Here is a 20083-nt window from a genome sequence, read left to right as displayed (position 1 = left end):
ATACTGATGTCCGCTAGCAAATTGGAAATGTGCTTTTTTTGATCTACTATCTTTAGCTAAGAAAACTACTTGCAGTGGTAGATTTTTCAGGCTGCACGCATCCCCTCTGTTATGTTTTGATATAGGGGATGTTAATCGTGCATAGAATTCCAGTCTTTTGAGTTTTAGAAACTTAATTAGCTTGATTAGTAAGTTTTATAAATAGATCTATAAATTTCATTAAATTTGATTTGCCAGAGGTTATAAAACATTTGATTTCAAAACCTTTTTAAAAGGATATTGCTGAAACAGTTTACCCCCAGATTTGGGGTAACTCTCAGACGGGAATTTAATACACAACTAGCAAGAAATATCAGAGGAGATGGTAGTCTGAATCGCAGACCTCTACAAAACCCCAGGTAGTATAGGTCTGCTTAATGATCTACCAAACGCTTTCCGGGTCGTTTTTTTTAATTTGATGTATTTTACAGAATCTTGGCGAGTTAATAATTTGATTGACATTGATGTGCGCGCAAAATCGATCGTTTCGAACGTTTTCAATAGAATGTTTACATTCGGAATTCGAATCCAAGACCAGAAAAACAAAACAGAAAGAAAGATAAAAACAATCTAATTTGGACAGTCTGTATATTTATTTTCCCCTTTTTCTTTTATAAGATATCTGGTCTGTAAATTTATCAAAACTTTCCCTTCTGCTCTACGGTCGAAGCTCAAAAATACAAATCCGGGGAGGGGGCAGTGGGTTTACCAACTGACGGTATGTGTGGCGAAAAAATTGGCTTTTAATTTGTAGAATCATAAAGAAATAATGTTACAAATATTCAATATGACTCTCAAGTCCAAATTCAAGCATCAAAATGTAGTTTTATGAAGCAAATTTTTGTTGGTGCACACATAAGATACATCAGGGCACTTAAATTCAATAAATCTAATTTCTCATTTTTTACAAAATCTCCACATTAAACAGGAAAGGAGGAAGGAAAAACAAGCAAACTTCCTTCAACCTACTTCTTTTTCGAAATCTAAATATATTTTCCAATCTATGATTTGGTGCCTCACAGAAAATTTAAACATTACGTAATGTTATATTTGTAAGCCCTCGCCAGCTAAAAATGTCTTTAGCCGTATATCGGCTAAAGGCGGCAAATCTCTGGACAAAGGAAATATCGCTTATTAAGCATCCTCTATAAGGAGCACGAATCCGTTAGTGGATGTAAGCAGCCTAAAGGCCGCTTACCCACTCAGCATTTTATGGTCGGCGAACAAGGCGCGCGGCTTAATTACTGCATAAATTACATAAATCAAACCTTTAAAGGCTTTCGCTTCGAGCGCAACAAGAGTTGAAACTTTTCAACTTTTTTCGCTAGGCTGTGCAGTTTCCCAATTGTTCTTTTTTAAATAGCCAATCAGAAGAGACATTTAACTTTCTTGTACCGCGTGCAAAAGAATTTCAACAAAAGAGAAAAGAAGAATGTGCAACACGTCTCCCCTTTATTTTGGATCAGTGGAATGAGAAAAGCGTTCAGCGATCAAAGCGCCCGAGCCGTGCACCTTGTTCGCCCCCCCATAAAATGCTAAGTGGGTTAGGGGGCCTTGATATAGATAGGACTCGAGATATAGAGCTTCAAAAAGCACAAAAACTGGACAAAACAGCTGTTTCTGGCTGAAAAACAATAATTTCTCGAGTTAGGTACAGAAATCACCTATACTTGCAATATATATCTCTAATCTTAATTTTTTGAGAGCTTTCCAAAAATATACAACAGGTCTCTGTTTTCTCAAGCTAAAATTTTCATTAATTTTTAACCCTATGATTTTTGCCTGAGACCGTCATACTTGTCCGAAAATCACACAAAAGTGTCCGAAAAAAAATTGGAAACATCGAAATTCGGACTCCTCTATAGTTGTACTTTCCAAAAATGTATAACAAGTGCTTTGACTAAAAAAATCAAGCGACCTCAAAAAAACGAACAAATTTCCCCCTACTAGACGAACGAACGAACGAACGCGGAACGAACGAACGAACGGTTTTTTAAAAGAGAAATGAATACAATTTATAGGACCTCCAAAAATATTAGGGATATAACCTAAAAAAAACGTAGAAAGGACTTCATACATTTTGGATATTGAAGTAAAACAGATTATTTTGTCCTTGTTTTATTGTTATTCTCTCTGTGGCACTTATTACGACACTTTAAAAGTTTGTTATTTTGCATGAAAAAAAGAAGAGGGTTAATTACCCTGTTTTTTTCCCCATCCTTATTTTAGTATAATGTGGTATAAATTTTCATGCTGCCTTTTACCCTATCCAGCATTTGATCTTTTTTTCAGAAAGAAATTACTTTATTTTATTTGACCATTGCTTTTATTCCCATTGCATTGATTGGGGGTATGACAAACATACTAGCTTTGTACTGCCTGTGGAAATATCGTTCAGCTAACATCGTACGGTTTGGAAATCAAGAGAGAATTGTGTTGGCATTGAACATTTCCGATTCGATTTTCAGCTTGGTTGTTATTCCAATAAAGATATTTATTTATCTACTGTATCCAAAAATACAAACTAAACCTTTTTATATAAGATATGCCGAAGTGGTTTGTATTCTATCCTCGTCATTTGTCATCGTCTTCGTCGCAATCAGTAGTTATATCAAGATTTCCAGGCCTGCTAAATACGAGAGTATTTTATCGAAGAAGCGAGCTCGCATTATCATTTGTGTGATATACATGTACCCGTGTGTTAATCCGCTTACAATGTTCTTAAATATGAAAATATTTACATTCATTAATGTCATTTGGTTTGTTTTCTTTTTAATCACCTTGCCACTATTCTATGTATTGATTATTCACGAGCTGAGAAAATCACGGAAAAGAACTGAGAGCCACAGAAATGTCCTCAAAGTCAAAGTGACCTCACAACAACACTCTGTGTGTTCGCCAAATACTGCTGAAACAGTGGAAGTCCAAATGAAAGAAACATGCACCGGAAACGAGAAACCGATAAACGGAACAAGTAACTCCATTCCCAGGGATGAGATTGATGTAATTGAGGCCAACGAAGATAAGAGAGCGCAACCAGTCAGCGAACCTACCCAAAGCTCCTCAGTGCACATGACAGCAAAAGAGAGACGTGTAATCAACAGCGTTCTACTTCTTATGGCAATCTTCTTCGGGTCCGGTCTGATCTCGATCATTTTCGTGATTTTATACACCATATCAGGATCAGAAAAAGACCTAGCACGAATACAATATGGTATGTATACCGTCTCTCTAAGAGCTGCTATAAATCCAGCAATTTACGTTTTCAAGAACCAAAATTATCGCACACATATCAAAAACATTATACCCAGGTTTCTAAGACGGCAAAGAGTCAATAATGACAATAATCTAAAACTGGTCCAAATGAGCAGGAAAAGTAAGGGTCAGAACCCTGAAAAGCTATAGTGAAACGCTCAAATAATGGATACATTTGACAACAGGCGAATACAACTTTGATTTACAACTTTGTTCTGATATACTGGTGGTCGCCCGTTCTCAAGCATTAAAGAAGCAAGCCTATCGGAGATGAACACTTTCCTTTTGATGTGCCAGCATTCCAAGTCAAGTTCAATGTTGAAAAATTACAACTACTGCATCCGACGTTTCCCAAAACCAGCTCCTTATGCGTGAATATTGAAAAAATTGCGCTTAGACGAGAAAACAATGGATTGGGCCCAAGTTTTGCGCTGCAAAATCAGTTACGGGCCAGGCAATATTCGAAATATGTATCGTTAACGTTTGTAATTTACATATACTGTGCGTCGGTCGTGTACTATTAATTTATGTAAAAGTGTTCTTTTTTTCGACACAGAGATTACTTTGTGAAATATTTAATACAAATATAATTCTAAATTGACTTATCATTTGTAATTCACATATATTCTTTACATATGTCTTGCATTATTAATAATAATAATAATAATGGTATATTTCAATCTCCAAAATTTACATTTGGCTCTTCGGCTGAAAATATTATATAGCATATGTGTGCAAAGTCTAGAAAAAAATATTTATATTTATAAAATTATTATGTATACTAGTGAGATGCTCTGACCGGCTACGCTAGCAAAGTAGAGTGTTAGTAATTGTATACAGAAGATTAACTCAGAATTGGGACGATATCTAGTCCCGCGACCAGAAGTAATAAATTCGAATGCAGCCAAACGAAGATAAAACCGGTATAGCAAGGCCTGTTTGTCATTTTCAATATTTTGAGGTGAACATAAAATAAATAACTAACTTTACCTAAAAAAAAACAAAAAAAAACAACATAATACTGGTAGACCACCAATGAAATAGATGATGAAATATGAAATTAAGTTAGACTATACAAAATTGGATGGGAGATAGGAATTGTAAATACTAATTAAGCTAATTGAAACTATGTAGAAAAGTGAACGAAGAACTGAATAGACATATGGAATAGATACTAAATACGAGGGCGAAGGGGTCTGTACCAGTGCCTATGAACATATCATACTGTATATAAAAATAAATTTCAAGTAACATATTTGGTTTAAAATTTTAATGAAATTAAGAAACATGATTGCTTACTGACGTAATAATATGGCTTGTGCTAGGGAAGAGATTATAATGTATCAAGAATTGTGACTTGTTAACAAACTAATATAAAAGTGGAATATTAAGCAGTTCGTCATTGAGTGATTATGGGAGATATCGCATACGAGAAACTAGAGATTGAGTGTCAGTATATGTAAAACAAAAGCTTATGCTGAGAAGATAGCAGAAGATATCAAGCCGAGAAAAAGCTTTAAATAAGGCTTGTACTACTGCAGGCTTCTAGCAAGAGCTTTATCTAGGAAATAATTTTTCACCTCTTTGCAGAAAACTTTATATTCAAGTGAGTTACGACATGTAACAGGAAGGTCATTAAAAATTCTTGGAGCTTCAAATTCAAACGAGCCATTAATATTCAAAGATTCACGCAATTTTATACCACCGATACGGCCGTTCCTTGTAATAGGTTGCTCATATTTTTCCATTGGTAGAAACTTTGGCCAAGTACTCATATTAACGGATTTCCATGCGAGTCTAGCCATACTGTAGTCCGAGCGTTCCTTTACCGGAAGCCATTTCATAGCGATGACATCAGTTTCCCGAGAATAACTCTTTCTTACAAAGCTGGCAGCGGCATTTTGTATTTTTTGTAGTTGTTTGAAAAGGTAGTCTGGTGCATTGTTGAAGACAGCATTACCATAGTCCAGTTTACTTAGGACGAGGTTCTCGGCAAGCTGGCAACGAAGTCGGTACGGTAGATAACGTTTAATCAGCGCGAGACTTTTAAGTGTTCCGTAAGCTTTCGTTATCGCATTTTTAACATGGGCGTTCCATGTGAGATTTTCGTTAAACGTGACACCAAGCAGTTTGAATGACGGAACTCGCTCGATTATCATTTCGTTGTTTGAGTTTATCTCAAAAGTAAAGTCGTGTCTTCGTGCCATTTGACTGGTGGCAAAGAGCATCGATTTTGTCTTTTTTGCATTGAAGATTAAGTTTGAGTCGCGTGACCACTCCTCGATAACATTGACATCGTTCTGAACTTCTTGACTACATACTTCAAGGTTGGCAGGTTTGGTGTGACGATAGATGCTGGTGTCGTCGGCATACTGAACACATTTGGCGTTTGTCTTAGATGCCATGTCGTGAACATAGATGTTAAAGAGGACGGGACCCAATATGCTCCCTTGCGGCACACCATTAGTGACAGTTAAGACGGGTGATCTCTTATCATCAATTTGTACGTACTGTTGTCGACTGCTGAGGTAGTTTGCAAGAATACGTAAGGACTTCTTCGAGAAGTGGAGTTTTATCAGAGTTTCAAAGTCAACGGTGTCAAATGCTTTCGAGAAATCGGCAAGAACAGCAAGTGTGATCTCTCCGTGGTGCATAGCTTTCAGTTTTGATTTTAATACATGTGGTTACAGTGCAATGGCCCTTACGAAAGCCAGATTGGTGACAAGAGTTCCTGGTGTTCAAGAAAGTTTGTCATTTATATCATGATGAGTTTCTCGTAAACTTTTGATAGAATGGGTAAAATCGATATTGGACGATAATCACTTGGCTCATTCGGTGATTCAATTTTAGGAATTGGGCTGATTTTTGATATTTTCCATTGACTTAGGAAGATCGATTGTTGAATAGAGGTGTTAATGATGTGACATATCGGACTGCAGATTTCATCTGTGGACAGTTTTATGTATTTTGATGGCATTTGGTCGTGACCGGTTGAGCAATCGTCCCGAAGATTTCTAATGGCTTTACGAACATCAGCGTAGGAGACTTGGGCAATTGTGAACGCGTCATCAAATTCAGGTAGATCGTCAATGAGTTGGTGAAGGAGCTGCTCTGGTTTCGGTTGTGAATTAAGTAGTCTCCCAGCAGTTGTGTTGAAGTGTTGGTTGAGGGTGTCAGGCTCAGCGTGGATCTTTTGAGGATTCGGCTTGAGGATACGATGGATGGTAGACCACACCTCTTTCGGTCGTTTAGAGGATAGGGCACGACGGAAGAAAGAAGATTTGGTTACACGAATGAGAGTCTTTAGTTCATTACGAGCTTTATTTATGTTAAATTGTATTTTATCAGTTGAGTAGTTATAACCTAGGGCTTGTAGATGCTTCACTACTCGTGTGTATTCATTTCTCTTCAAATTCTGGATGAAACACTGACAACTGACAGAGTAAAAGTTCTCAAAATACAAAAGAACATAGCTTGGTCAAAGATATACCTGAAGCTGGAATTTTTTAACAATTACTGCAAACACTAGCAGTAATTGACAGTAGTTTGGATTATATTCGTTGATGTTGGTATATTGCTCTATTCAATGCTGCTTCTTTTTCTTGTGGAAAATATGTTCATATTCAATATATTGGAACGCTACATACTATATCAATATTGTTTATATAATCAACAAATGATACTTTTGGACCTACCTGGTTATGCAGTTAACACATATATAATTGATATCTATGTGAGGGTGACCGTTAAAACAATCAGAACACAAATGGTGACGATTTATTAAAATTCGTCGTTTGTTTTCATTATTGATTGTCCCCTGTGCCCATTGGGTGGCATTAAAGGGAGTTGGAAGGAAGAGAAAATCTGTCTCATCTAAAATTTGAGTAATTTGGTTAGGAACACCGATCTAAGCTTATGGATAAAAATTCAATTTTTTGAGGTGAAAATTTTGTTTGTGAAAATCTGCTTCAGCCATCTTTAACCACGGGGTACCCTACTTTCATGCAAAAAATTAGGGAAAATTAATGATCCAGTCTTCTACAAAGTCCAAAAAACCCTTTTTAAGCCGTTTTTTGGCTGGAATTTGCCCCCAAATTTCTTTTCGAAAATCGAGCTCCGTCACATTCAAAACGAACGAACGAACGAACGAACGGTTAATTTATAGGACCTCCACCGGGGTAAGTCCAAAAGGTTAATTTATAGGACCTCCACCGGGGTAGGTCCAAAAGGTTATTTTATAGGACCTCCACCGGGGTAGGTCCAAAAGTTGATGTAAAGTAATAGTTGGTCCAATTACCTTGATATTCTTCCTGTATTTGAACAGTTTCCCCAACATTCAACTTTAATCCATGTTGCAATGATTCTGACGGTGTAAAATTACACAATGCTAAAACAAAGTAAAGAACCATTATAGACCAGTGAAATATCTCTTTTAATTCACATAACATTAAAAATTCGCTTGCATATTTATGACAAATTTTCACTTCCTTAAAAGTATAAAGAACATTCTAACTTACCAACACCATATTTACAACCGTGATCAGTGGCTTTCCACTTGTCTCCCATCACCATTGGTTGTTTATATTTTGATGTTAAGTCATTCTAAAAAAGCAGGGAATGAAGAATAAAAAATCAAACAAAATTTAACAACAGAATGTTGTTCAAATGAAACCAGTGAATTCTTCAATTAAAACTTTCAAACAGGAAAAAAAATAGTTGAAAGTATAAATAAATTCAATTGACAAATAGTATTACTAAATGTCAGCGTCAGCGTTGGATGGTACACAAACTTCTCTTTGGTCATAATTGAAGTTAAGATTCATTCATAATGAATTGTGCTAATAAGAAGTATTTAAAGAAATAAGTTCAAGATTTGGCTCATAAATTCTTATGTGCATTGGATAGTAAAGTAAATCAAACAAAATGTAAACACAAAAGTTTGAGCAACTTTTGTTTCCAGGGAACAAAATAACAAGGAAAAAAGCTCACAATTATTAGCAAATAACAGAGCAATGAGTTAATCTTACAGACTAAAGCCTAATGGCAATTACAGAATCGCTGGCTAAAAAAAAGTCCAATTCCAAAACTTTTGCTAATTTAGATTGTCATTATCTTTTGGTCAATTTTAGATAATTCAGTCATTTTTTTTACTGTCACAATGACATTATACATGCAGTTGGTACCAGACATCATGACGGTTAGTACCGTGGTGGGTCATATTAGATTTTTGGAATTTGCAGTTAGTACATTGTGGGTACTAACTGCTGTATGGGGTGGTGTACTATAAATCTTAACTCAATCAGATGGTACTTTTAGGTTACTAACTGCTATGAGGGGTGGTGTGCTTTAAATTTCAAATCAATCAAATGGTACTTTTTGGGTACTAACTAACTGTAAAAAAAGCTGGTCTTATCCAAATCAATAAGCCTTTTTCAATGTAGGAGCTTAATTTGTCTTACTGTCCAGACTTAACAAATCAGCTTGAATCTTAATTGCGATGTAAAAGATTGCTTGTTTTGAGATTGTGTGCAGCTACTAAATTACGTCATTATGATTTACGTTATGTTATGCTCCTCGGCTAGAGTTTTGTTATTGAAAGGTTCAGAAAAGATTTTTGGCACATTTTTGGCAAATCTTTTTAACTAATTGTTATTTAGAGAATTTTTGAACAAAAAAATAATTAGAATAATTAATATCGGTTTGTAGGAACTCATCTGGTCTCCTGAAAGGTGCTCATTCTGGACACTGAACAGCTTGCAAGTTGTATTGAACAAAGGCTTTTCCTTGGAACAAAAAAAAGTTAGTTGCGCGCTAAACTTTGAGATCTAAACCTGCAATTACATGGCTATCAAAATTGTAGAATTTTTAAATGATAATCTGCCAAAGTGCACTTTTCTAAGGAGACCAATTTAAGACCATTTTCCGTTATTCCATTGGTAAAATAACTTGATATATCATGCAAGCGTACAAGGATTTATAAGTTTCAACATAGCTTTTACTATTTAAGTTTGACTGGGTATTTTTTTGCAGCCCTTTCATCAAAATTTAGTCAAAGAATTGATAATTCTTGAATTTACAAAATAGAGCAAAGATTTTTCACAAAGCACTTTCTAATTGCCAAGAGGTTTTGAATTTTGTGATCTAACCTAATATAATAACTGAAATCTTAGAAAGTTTAAAGGTATTTCATACGATCTAAAAAAAATTGTGGGGTAAGGAAGCCACTCCATACTCAACTTTTCATTGACTAATGGACCCTACATTTGAAATTTTTTTAATTCAAACCCCCTCAAGCCAAAACCTACATTTTCTAGTTGAGAACATACCTTTGACCCAAATGACCAAAAAATTTTAAATTTCTTTGGCCTTTGAGTATGAAATCAAGCCTTCAAAACAGAAAAGTGCTTAATATTAAGCACTTTTCTATTTCTGTTCAATTTAGCTGATTGAAAGCATCAGGATGGCTGTGATATCAATATATTTCGTGTTGGGCAAATTAGTTTTAGCTCACGTCTTCATCTGAAAATACACCTAGGAGTTAGTTGTGTCAAATTTAGGTCCAGAATAAGTGTCAATATTAGAAAAGTGCTTAATATTATATTAAGCACTTTTCTAAAGCACTTTTCTAATTAAGCACTTTTCTACAAAAGAGAGGTATTTCATTCTAATAAATAGTTTTAAAGACCAATTTTTGACTAAAATGTATGCTTTTATTGACTGTTTGGTATTTTAAAGCTTTTTATGTGTCAAAAATGGCATTATTACTCTAATCTAATTTTCAAGCCTGGGAACTTTCACAAGCCACCAAGCAAATCTCAACCAAAAAATTCGCCTGGTACCTGCTTCATTTGCAATGGTTTTGCTATCAATGAGTCACAGCTCTTGAATGATATACTTTTTAAAGAGAAATACGTTTGAAATAGGTTGCTATACTTTGTTATCCACAGAAAACAAGAAAAGTGCTTAAAATAATAAGCACTTTTCTCTGCATTTTTTTGAAAATTCCAATCTATTGTTACAAAAAGGATCATAATATTGAAATATGTTTTCATGTAATGACTTTATATGTAGTGAAGCTGATTTGCTTGGATTTAAATGGATATCTAATGTAATGAAGAAAATGTTTCTAAAAAATAACTATGATAAAAGAAAAAGTGCTTAATATTAATTAAAGTTAGAGCAGTTTTGTTAAATCTCTCGCCCTTACTCGGTCTTGGGAGATACTGAGCACACCCCTCCCCTACTAAGAAAGGTTAGCAAACTTTCTTTTAATTTATTTTTCACTGGATGATAACAAAATTCTTAAAAAAATATAAACATTTTAAAATAATTTACAAAGTGTTATAAACGCAATCTGTATATACTTAGGTGGCCACATCTTTTTGATTAGCTAGACTATAAGGCGGTCTCCTTCCATATATTTTTTGTGCATATCATCACTTGTATCTTTTTTGTAGTGTTAAATGGTAAATAAATACTTACTTACTTACAGTTGACGGTACAGGGGTTTGTGCAAAAAAACTAAACATAGAAAATTTTCAAAATCCCCCATTTCGTTTAATTCAATGAAAAATGAAACTTTTCTATGTTTCACTTTTTTGCACCTATTCTTCAAAATGAAAATATTTAAGATTTTTAAAAGGTCTTCCTTTTATTCAATGATTTTTCACGGCACTTTGACAAGGGTGGGATTAGGGGTCTTCGACAAAAACCTTTCGAATTTTTTATCGGCATTGGGCCGATAAGCTTCAGACCCCCTCCCCCCTTGCTCTTATCGGCCAAAATTTTTGAAACCAATTTTTACATCTTCTCAAAAACAATTTTTTCCAATCATGTCCGCCATCGCGTTGATCTTGCCTTCCCACCCGTTATTGGTTTTTGTCTATTTGCACCAGCATTGAGTTTGTTCATACCCGCATTGATATTGTTAATCAAAACGAAAGTTAAAAAGACGCGATGAAGTCGCAACATTTCAAAGGAAACGGCAGCACGCTGGCCAATGAAAAAAGAAGTTTTTTTTATCAAAGCTAATTCAAAACTGTACTTTTAAAGTTGCAAATTTGTGCGCAAAGGTGAAAGCAAGTGAAATTGTATGCTTTCAGTTGAGTTTGTGGACGAAATCAGAAAGAAATTGGCTGAAAAGATTTTCGTCCCAATACTTGTTTTTTTATCGGTATGTAGTTGGAACCCCCCCAACCCCCTTATCGGCCCAATGCCGATAAAAAATTCAAAAGTTTTTTGTCTATGATCCGTAGGTTGTAGGATTTTACAGCCGCCTGTCGTGCTGCAAGGCACTGAAAGGCCACGGGTGCCAAAAAGAAGGGCAACCTTATTGGTGGAAATTTGATAAACAGCTGGGAAGGAGCGCTGGGTAGCCTGGATATCCAGACCGTAAACTATTTCACCGTCTAGTTTTTTTAATATTTTGTCTCTGGTTTACGGTCTGGTCCAAGTAACTCGTCTGCAGGGATATCTATCCCTCATTTGTGATGTTGTTTTGAGGGGCGTCGATATCTATCCCTGCATATGCGAGTGTCTCTATAATTGGTCAGTACGCGCCCAGTCACTGAGCAGAATTTTCGCGGGGTTTGTGATATTTTTCGACGTGCGCGCATAATTTATGGAAAAAGCTGACCTTGCAAAAAAAAGATAAACAAATGAAAATGAAAACGCAGGTTCATTTCTAAACAAAATGGCCGCTGGAAAAGAGCCTTTATAAATGTGGCTGATGTTTTGATGTAGCTTAAAGTAGTTTTGAAAGTTTTTTGAGTTTGTAAAAGAGGTTTTATATTAAGTTAATTATGTGTGTCTGCTTGGGTTTACAAAGTTTTGATAGTCTGTAAACAAGAGTTTACTCACAGACTGTGTCATTCAAAACTGTATCAGACTTTTTTAGTTGCACCAGACTCTAAAATTTTAGAAACTTTGTATGTTGAGGTAAGAGTGTTTTTTTCTGAAATTTTGAGTCTGGATACCCAGGCTAAGCGCTGGGAAGCAATCAGTAGAAGAGAACACTCTCGTTTTTGTTGCAGATTTCTATAAAAACTTCTCTCAGGGATTAACTTGTCAATGTACATCAGTGTAGACCTAACTCCTTCATACAAAAATTACGGGAAACGCATGTTTGGACTTTGTACCCTATGCTGCACGCAAGCACTTAAGCCAAAGTCCCGCAAAGGCGGGACAAAAATCAGTTTTTTGAAGTTTGCAAAAAAACGCCACATAGAAGATCTTTCAAATTCAGTATGTGAATAGAGCAGTAAAAAATACAACTTTTCTATTTTTCCTTTTTGTTGCAAAAGTCCATAAAGGGATAATGATAATTGAATACTATCCATTGATGATCCGCGGCACTATTGTAAAGCTAGAATCGCTTCGCGTACTCTTCGCTCGAGAAAATGATTGACAGATTAAATTTTTCACCCGCGCGGACGTTCTCGGCTCAATCCTCGGACCGTGTTAAAAATGGTCGACTCAGCTGTGACAGATCATTTCGATGGAAGTTGTTAGAATGTTTACAAGACTCTTGACAGAAAATTGTATGTTTTATTGTCAATGATGACAGTATCGTTATTAATTTTGTTAGATCTGATACATTGATGTTTTTAAGAGCCAGTTTTTTTAAGAATGGGGCAGTTTGGGGCAGTTCCAATAGTTTGAAACTTAGATTTTTTTCATTTTTGGATATGTTGTTAAGTACAATGAACTGAGTAAAATCCCAAAATATTTTGGTCTGAAATCCATAATGGCGGATTTATGCCAATTTGAAGTTTTGACATTTTTGGGCATTGCACTTAAGAAGTTTTTTGATATAGAACCTGCTTCTCAAATCAAAATGAGGAATTGATTTTTGGGTGATTCTGAAACTATGGCCAGTAACTATACAATTTTCCAAAAAAATCAAAATTTCAAAATGGTAGCTGGGTTATGACGTCACAAAAACTACAAATGTGATTTTAGGGGTATTTTAGAGCCATCTGACCTGTCCCGGGGAGTTCTTACTGCTCAAAATAATTTTTCTGGTAGTTTAGTCCCTGGTCTATCCTTTGAAGTGATTGCAATAAAAAACTCCGCCCGACTGGCCCCTAGAGGCCCGAAAAGCCAATAAGGTCTCAAAAAAGTACCAACTTTAGCCCAATTTTCCTAGAAATCCAACATGTCTGCCTCCAACTCTTCTGTTCCTGAAGACAACCCGCCTGGTCTCTTAGGATAAAAGAGAAACCTATGGCCTCCTACCATTAAATTTTTTTATCTTGAGTAAAAATTTTCTAACAATCGCTTGAAAAATGACTAAAATTTGGGATATTTTGGCCCATTGGCAAACTTCAAAGGGGTCCTAGGTCACTGAATTTGTTAAATATAGGGCTATGAGAATCTTTATATAAAAAGAATAAACTAGGTGAAAAAAGTGTCAAATGTGCTTTTTTTGGCCAAAAAGGCTTTTTTTTCAATTTTTTGACCAGAGCTGAGGTCATTCTATTGCAGCCAGTAATTGGCAGTTAGAAAGTAAATTTTATCTGAAAATCATGATTCCTCATCACATTCCAGAAAGGTTTCTAGGAAAATCAAATATGGTACTCTTCGAAAGCTTATAGAGGCTGAATTTTCACAGGGTGGCCAGCGATTTTAGTCATTGAAAATCAAGTATATTCAAGTATTTTTTGGAGCATTTTTGATAATTTTCAAGTATATCTTTGCTATTTTCAAGTATATGAAGGTGCAAAATTCAAGTACATTCAAGTATATTTTGAACTTTACGTATGGTGCTTTCGTTAGAAGGGATATCGGATCCTCAATTTGCCAGAAATTTTTATGGGCTTCCCTTTCTTGAAAATATTATGACAAAATTGTGTGCACAAAATAATGTCACTGATGCCAGAATTTATTTGACATTTTCCTCAAATTAAACACAGATCAAAAGTGCCTAGAAACTAGTGGATTTATGACACCATGGCGTACTACAGCGGTTGTCTAATTTCTAGAATTTTATTACTAACAACTTACGCAGCAAGGTTGTCAAATCAGAAGATTTGGTTGCGAGCGAAATGGGTAGAATTTCTTTTGCAATACTAGTAGTAGAAAGAATGTTCCGATATTCCCAGAATGTTTTCTAGAACTATCAGAAATATTTTCTTTCAAATATCAGACTTCAAGACTTTTAAGACATTTCCAGTTCGAGCAGACGAAGAAACTGTGTAATTAAGAGTTTAGTCAATTCAGTCAAATCAAAAACTTTGCTGAAAAATTGACATTTTCCCAATTTTCAACTTCTCATTTCTAGAATCATTTCCCTATGGCTCACTATCCCAGAAGGTTTATTTTCTAGCAAGAGTTTTTAACATAGAAAATTGGCGAGCACTTTTCATGTAGCACTATTCATGTCACTACCTTTCAAACTTTTCAAAAATACCACCATCAATTTTAGATAGGTCAAGTGTCCTGATATTAGTTGGTTTCATGATTACTTGGAGGACCCACCATGGTTGGGTCCGACAAAGAAAATTTTGAAAAATAGGGATTCAAAGATTGGCTAAAACCATCAATTTCAAGGGACTCTAGAAAAAATTTCCTGACTTTTCCCTGACTTTTGAAGAATTTACAAAAATTCCCTGGCTTTCCATGTTTTCCCTGACTTTTTCTAAAAATAGCCCTTTTTTCCAGGTTTTCCAGGTTTTCCCCTGACCGCTTTAGCATTAGCCTGCACAATTCATTTACCATGGGCTCCATTTTCCCAGCAGTAGCTTGATTTGCAAATATCAGATATCCATTTTGGCAGAGAAAGAGTGGAAATGTGCACATTGGATATATTCTTTCAATACATGCTCCAAAGGCTAGATTTGAAATTCTCAATGAGGGTTATCTTGCAGTAAATAACTTGAGCTGAAGAATATCTAAGATTCTGCTTTTACTTTTTTTCATTTTTTGTGGCCCCATTAAGGTTCATCTTTTTTAAAAAAGCCATATCAAATAGGTTAAGTGAATAAGACCAACCAAGAATGTCCAACCTTACAAATAGGGTACAATACATTGTTTATCAGGAGGACCCACCATGGTTGGGTCCGAATAGAAAATTTTGGAAAATTTATACTTCAAAACAGCCTGTAAGAGCCCTGGAAATAGAAGATTTAATTGAAAAAAGAAATTCAAGTATTTTCAAGTATTCCAATTTATCATTTTCAAGTATATACTGGAAAAATGGGCATTTTTTCAAAAACTCCAGTATAATCAAGTACCAATATTTTTTTCCAGTATATTCAAGTATTTTCAAGTATTTCCAGTATCGCTGGCCACCCTGTTTCACTCAAAGGCGGCTTCAAACTCCCCTGACCCCCTCAATTTTGTAAAATTGACTTAAAAGTACATTTTTGGCTGAAATTTTTGCCCAAAATGAGTACCCATTGCTACTTGATTCTTGATTTTGTGAAAGCATCCTATAGATAGTTCAAGAATTTATCAGAAGTTGGAACCTTTTCTTTTCTTTTAAAGATTAGGGCTAGCTCAAAGTCAGTTTTAACTCTAAAATCCTAAAAATCTTGAAAATGTTGCTCAAAACAACAATTTTTGCTCAAGATGAACAGAAAATGAGCCCACTCAATAATAAAATCTTGGTTTTTGGAAAGTTTCATGGGGATAGTACAAAACATTCATCAAGATCTTTACTCCTGATTCTACCATTTAAGGATCAAGTCTGTCAAAAATGTGTGTTCTAAACTCTCAAATCTTCAAAGGTGAACTTTACCAACCCCATAAAACAATTTGCCATCAACCTTTCTGCCCTTAAATACTTAGAGATAAGTCCAAAAGTTACAAAATATTCCTAAACCTTTCCCTTCTCTTTGGATAATTTGAACTTTGGGCTCATTAACTGCATTTAAGAGCAATAGGCTCATAGCAAAATTGTTTATGGGGTTGGTAAAGTTCACCTTTGAAGATTTGAGAGTTTAGAAGCACATTTTGACAGACTTGATCCTTAAATGGTAGATCAGGAGGTAAAGATCTTGATGAATGTTTGTACTATCCCCATGAAACTTTCCAAAAACCAAGATTTTATTATCTGAGTGGGCTCATTTTCTGTTCAATCTGAGCAAAAAATTGTTGTTTTGAGGCAACATTGTCAAGATTTTTTTAGGATTTTAGAGTTAAAACTGACTTTGAGCTAGCCCTTATCTTTAAAAGAAAAGAAAAGGTTCCAACTTCTGATAAATTCTTGAACTATCTATAGGATGCTTTCACAAAATCAAGAATCAAGTAGCAATGGGTACTCATTTTGGGCAAAAATTTCAGCCAAAAATGTACTTTTAAGTCAATTTTACAAAATTGAGGGGTCAGGGGAGTTTGAAGCCGCCGTTTGAGTGAAAATTTCAGCCTCTATAAGCTTTCGAAGAGTACCATATTTGATTTTCCTAGAAAACCTTTCTGGAATGTGATGAGGAATCATGATTTTCAGATAAAATTTACTTTTCTAACTGCCAAATTACTGGCTGCAATAGAATGACCTCAGCTCTGGTCAAAAAAATGAAAAAAAAGCCTTTTTGGCCCAAAAAAGCACATTTGACAACTTTTTTTTTCACCTAGTTTCATTGTTTTTTTATATAAAAGATTCATCATAGCCCTTATATTATAAAACAAATTCAGTGACCTAGACCCCTTTGAAGTTGCCAATGGGGCCAAAATATCCCAAATTTTAGTCATTTTTCAAGCGATGTTAAGAAAATTTTTAAAATCAAGATAAAAAAGGAATGGTAGGAGGTCACATAGGTTTCTCTTTTGATCCTAAGAGACCAGGCGGTTGTCTTTCAGGAACAGAAGAGTTGGAGGTCAGACAATGTTGGGATTTCTAGGAAAATTGGGCTAAAGTTGGGTACTTTTTTGAGACCTTATTGGCTTTTCAGGCCTCTAGGGGCCAGTAGGGCCGGAGTTTTTTATTGCAATCACTTCAAATGGATAGACCAGGGACTAAACTACCAGAAAATATTATTTTGAGCAGTAAGAAACTCCCCTGGGACAGGTCAGATGGCTCTAAAATACCCCTAAAATCAAATTTGTAGTGTTTTTGTGACGTCATAACCCCAGCTACCATTTTGAAAATTTTGATTTTTTTGGAAAATTGTATAGTTTACTGGCCATAGTTTCAAAATCACCCAAAATCAATTCCTCATTTTGATTTGAGAAAGCATGGTTCTATATCAAAAAACTTTTTAAGTGCAATGCCCAAAAATGTCAAAAACTTCAAATTGGCATAAATCCGCCATTATGGATTTTCAGACCAAAATATTTGGGATTTTACTCAGTTCATTGTACTTAACAACATATCCAAAAATGAAAAAAATCTAAGTTTCAAACTATTGGACCTGCCCCGCTCTTAAAAAAACTGGCTCTTAAGTGCACTTTATAGTTTTAATTCCCATTGAAGAATCATATTCTGGTTTTCATGTTATTAGATGCTGTTTTAGAGCTTTAGAGCTAGCTTGTACATGTTCACATGTGTTGTGTCAACTTGTCAGCATTGTAAGGACCCTGCCGACGCACCGGACTGTCTGGTGTATTTGTCCGGTGGCAAAAAGTATCCTTTCGCTACACCGGACGTAATAAGTCCGGTGTCAGTCCGGTGTTGCATACAGGGAATTTTGGTCGCCGGACATTTATGAAACAAAAAATTAAGAAACACCGGACGCACCGGACTGGTCATCTCCGGTGGTTTGATTGTCCGGTGGGAAAAAATATCCTTCTCCGACACCGGACACCCGACTTCCTTAAATCTGGTGTAGAAATTATTGTCCGGTGGTAAAAAAATTCTCATTTTACACCGGACTTTCGCGTGTCCGGTGTTCGTTAAGTCCGGTGCGTCGGCAGAGTCCTGCATTGTATTGTTGTAAAGGAAAAGATAAAAGAGGTAAGACTAGCTTTTAGTTCTAATCCTGATATAAAAGGAGTTTAAGTTTAGACGACTGACGTCTGGTGTTGAGATTGAAAACAAAGATGTTGTGAAAGACCTTGGAATCCTGATGGACAGTAATTGCACATTTCAGAAGCAAATGACAGCACACTTGCAGTGCAAGGTGCAAAACTTTTTAATGCTATGCCAAAGAGCATCAGGAACCTCAAAAACATTTCTATCGATCGCTAAATTCAAAAGAGCCCTGGACACACACCTTAAGTCTATCCCAGATGAACCCCAGACACCAGATCCATGGATATACTGGGTGCAGGAGAGCTAACTCAAATTCAATAATTGACATGAAAAATATCTGCTGAGATTCTTTTTCTCTCGACAGATTGATCACACAGAGGCGTGGTTCACCAAGTACCTTACCTGAAGCAGGATGCTCAAACAACTACACAAGTTACACAAGTAACAGTGCTGGAAAATAATCTACAATATAATATATATAATGGACCATTCCAGAATTTGTCTACTCTGTAACAGGGGGGCGGATGACACAGGATTTCTAAGGGCAAAAGTTTTCACCAAAATTTGAAATTTCCAAGGCGAGAGAAGAAAATGTATGAATTTCCGAGGCGAATTAAAAAAGGCAAAAAAGAGTGGAATTTCCGATGCATTTTGCAAAAGTACATGGATTTTTATCGGAATTTCCGACCACCACTGGAAAAGAAAAATTATTTCCGAGGCTATTAAAAATTAAAGAATGCACGTCATCTGACGGGGGGTTACAAAAATTTTCTGGAATGGCATACAACCTCATCAAGCAGTCAAGGAGAGCATGCAAGTGTTAAAAATCTCGAGTCAGCAGACAGGAAGAAAATTACCCTCCCCAAACAAGGGTTGGATTTACAAAAGGTTCTCAAAAATCAAACTTACCCCATAATTCTATCTAAATTTCTTGCTTTTAGCAGTTCACATTCAGCACCTGAATTTTTTTGCTGGCTGGCTGCTCAATTGATCTCGACTATCTTGTAAGGAGTTTGGCGTGTTACGTTTTATTTTCAATCTTTTAGAGATATTTTTTAATAGGCAAAATCAAATATCAAATGTCAAATCAAATCTTATTCTATCCTTTTGACGGATGAGAAAAAAGTACCCTTAGGAGTTTCTTTCAAAATAGTTTTTCTCACTGTTTGCAGCGATAGCTAAGAAACCTACTTCTGTGTGTAGGGGCGGTGTTAGGTTCGTTTACGCCTACTCGAAGAAAAGCGAAAAACGCAAATTAGGCAAATCGAAAATAAGATTTTTCTACCATCATTGAACAATGAATGCCATTTAAACAGAGTATAACTTGGCTGATTGCATCCACTAACAGATTCGTGCTTCTTATTATAGGTTTTGTAGAGGTCTGCGATTCAGACTAGAAGTATAAAAGATAAAATCGGCACGATCTGCTCTGTAACTGTACAATCTTTTTGGTATCATCCGTAACGATGAGTAACGCTTATCATTAGTATAATTTAGCTTCTGCAGAAGCAGCCGGCGAGATAATATTTTTGAAAAACCAGATTAAATTTAAAAACAAACTATCTTATTTTATAGGAGCTCGAAAACAACCAAAAGACTATAATCATTGAGAAAACTGGGAAGTAAATTAGTGCAGGATCCGTTGATTCATTACTATAATCATAGATCATAAGAGTTCGACATTGATTACCAAAACCTCTTTGAGATAATACCACTGCCTCCTTATTTCAGGGCACATCAAAAACTCAAAACAAATCAAGATTACTAGCTCTAACGTACGCCAAGAGCACATCTTAAAAAGAGTCTGCGTCGGCTAGGCTTCTGCTCATCCTCTAACGAAAAGCTCTCTATGCCCTTAGTGCAAACCTATGGTCCATC

General features: G+C 35.6%; 1 protein-coding gene across 2 annotated transcripts in view; it reads right to left on the bottom strand.

The window, feature by feature from the left end:
- The window catches only part of LOC136800381 (dedicator of cytokinesis protein 3-like), a 65379-nt gene extending 46174 nt beyond the window's left edge, over positions 1-19205 (bottom strand). The window contains exons 1-3 of one of the 2 annotated variants that reach the window (XM_067057023.1): positions 19115-19205; positions 7812-7896; positions 7592-7681 (exon numbers count right to left, since the gene is read on the bottom strand). In XM_067057023.1, the coding sequence (XP_066913124.1) occupies positions 7592-7681; positions 7812-7866 (145 nt within the window). In that variant the 5' untranslated portion in view covers positions 7867-7896; positions 19115-19205. Of the gene's footprint in view, positions 1-7591; positions 7682-7811; positions 7897-19114 lie in introns of those variants that run through there. The other variant, XM_067057024.1, reaches the window with a different exon arrangement.
- Positions 19206-20083: the final 878 nt, after the last annotated feature.

Source organism: Clytia hemisphaerica, unplaced genomic scaffold (assembly GCF_902728285.1).
Source record: "Clytia hemisphaerica strain Z4C2 unplaced genomic scaffold, Clytia hemisphaerica genome assembly, whole genome shotgun sequence".
NCBI lineage: Eukaryota > Metazoa > Cnidaria > Hydrozoa > Leptothecata > Clytiidae > Clytia > Clytia hemisphaerica.
Note: the sequence above shows the minus strand (reverse complement) of the source record. Positions and strands in the feature narration are given on the sequence as shown.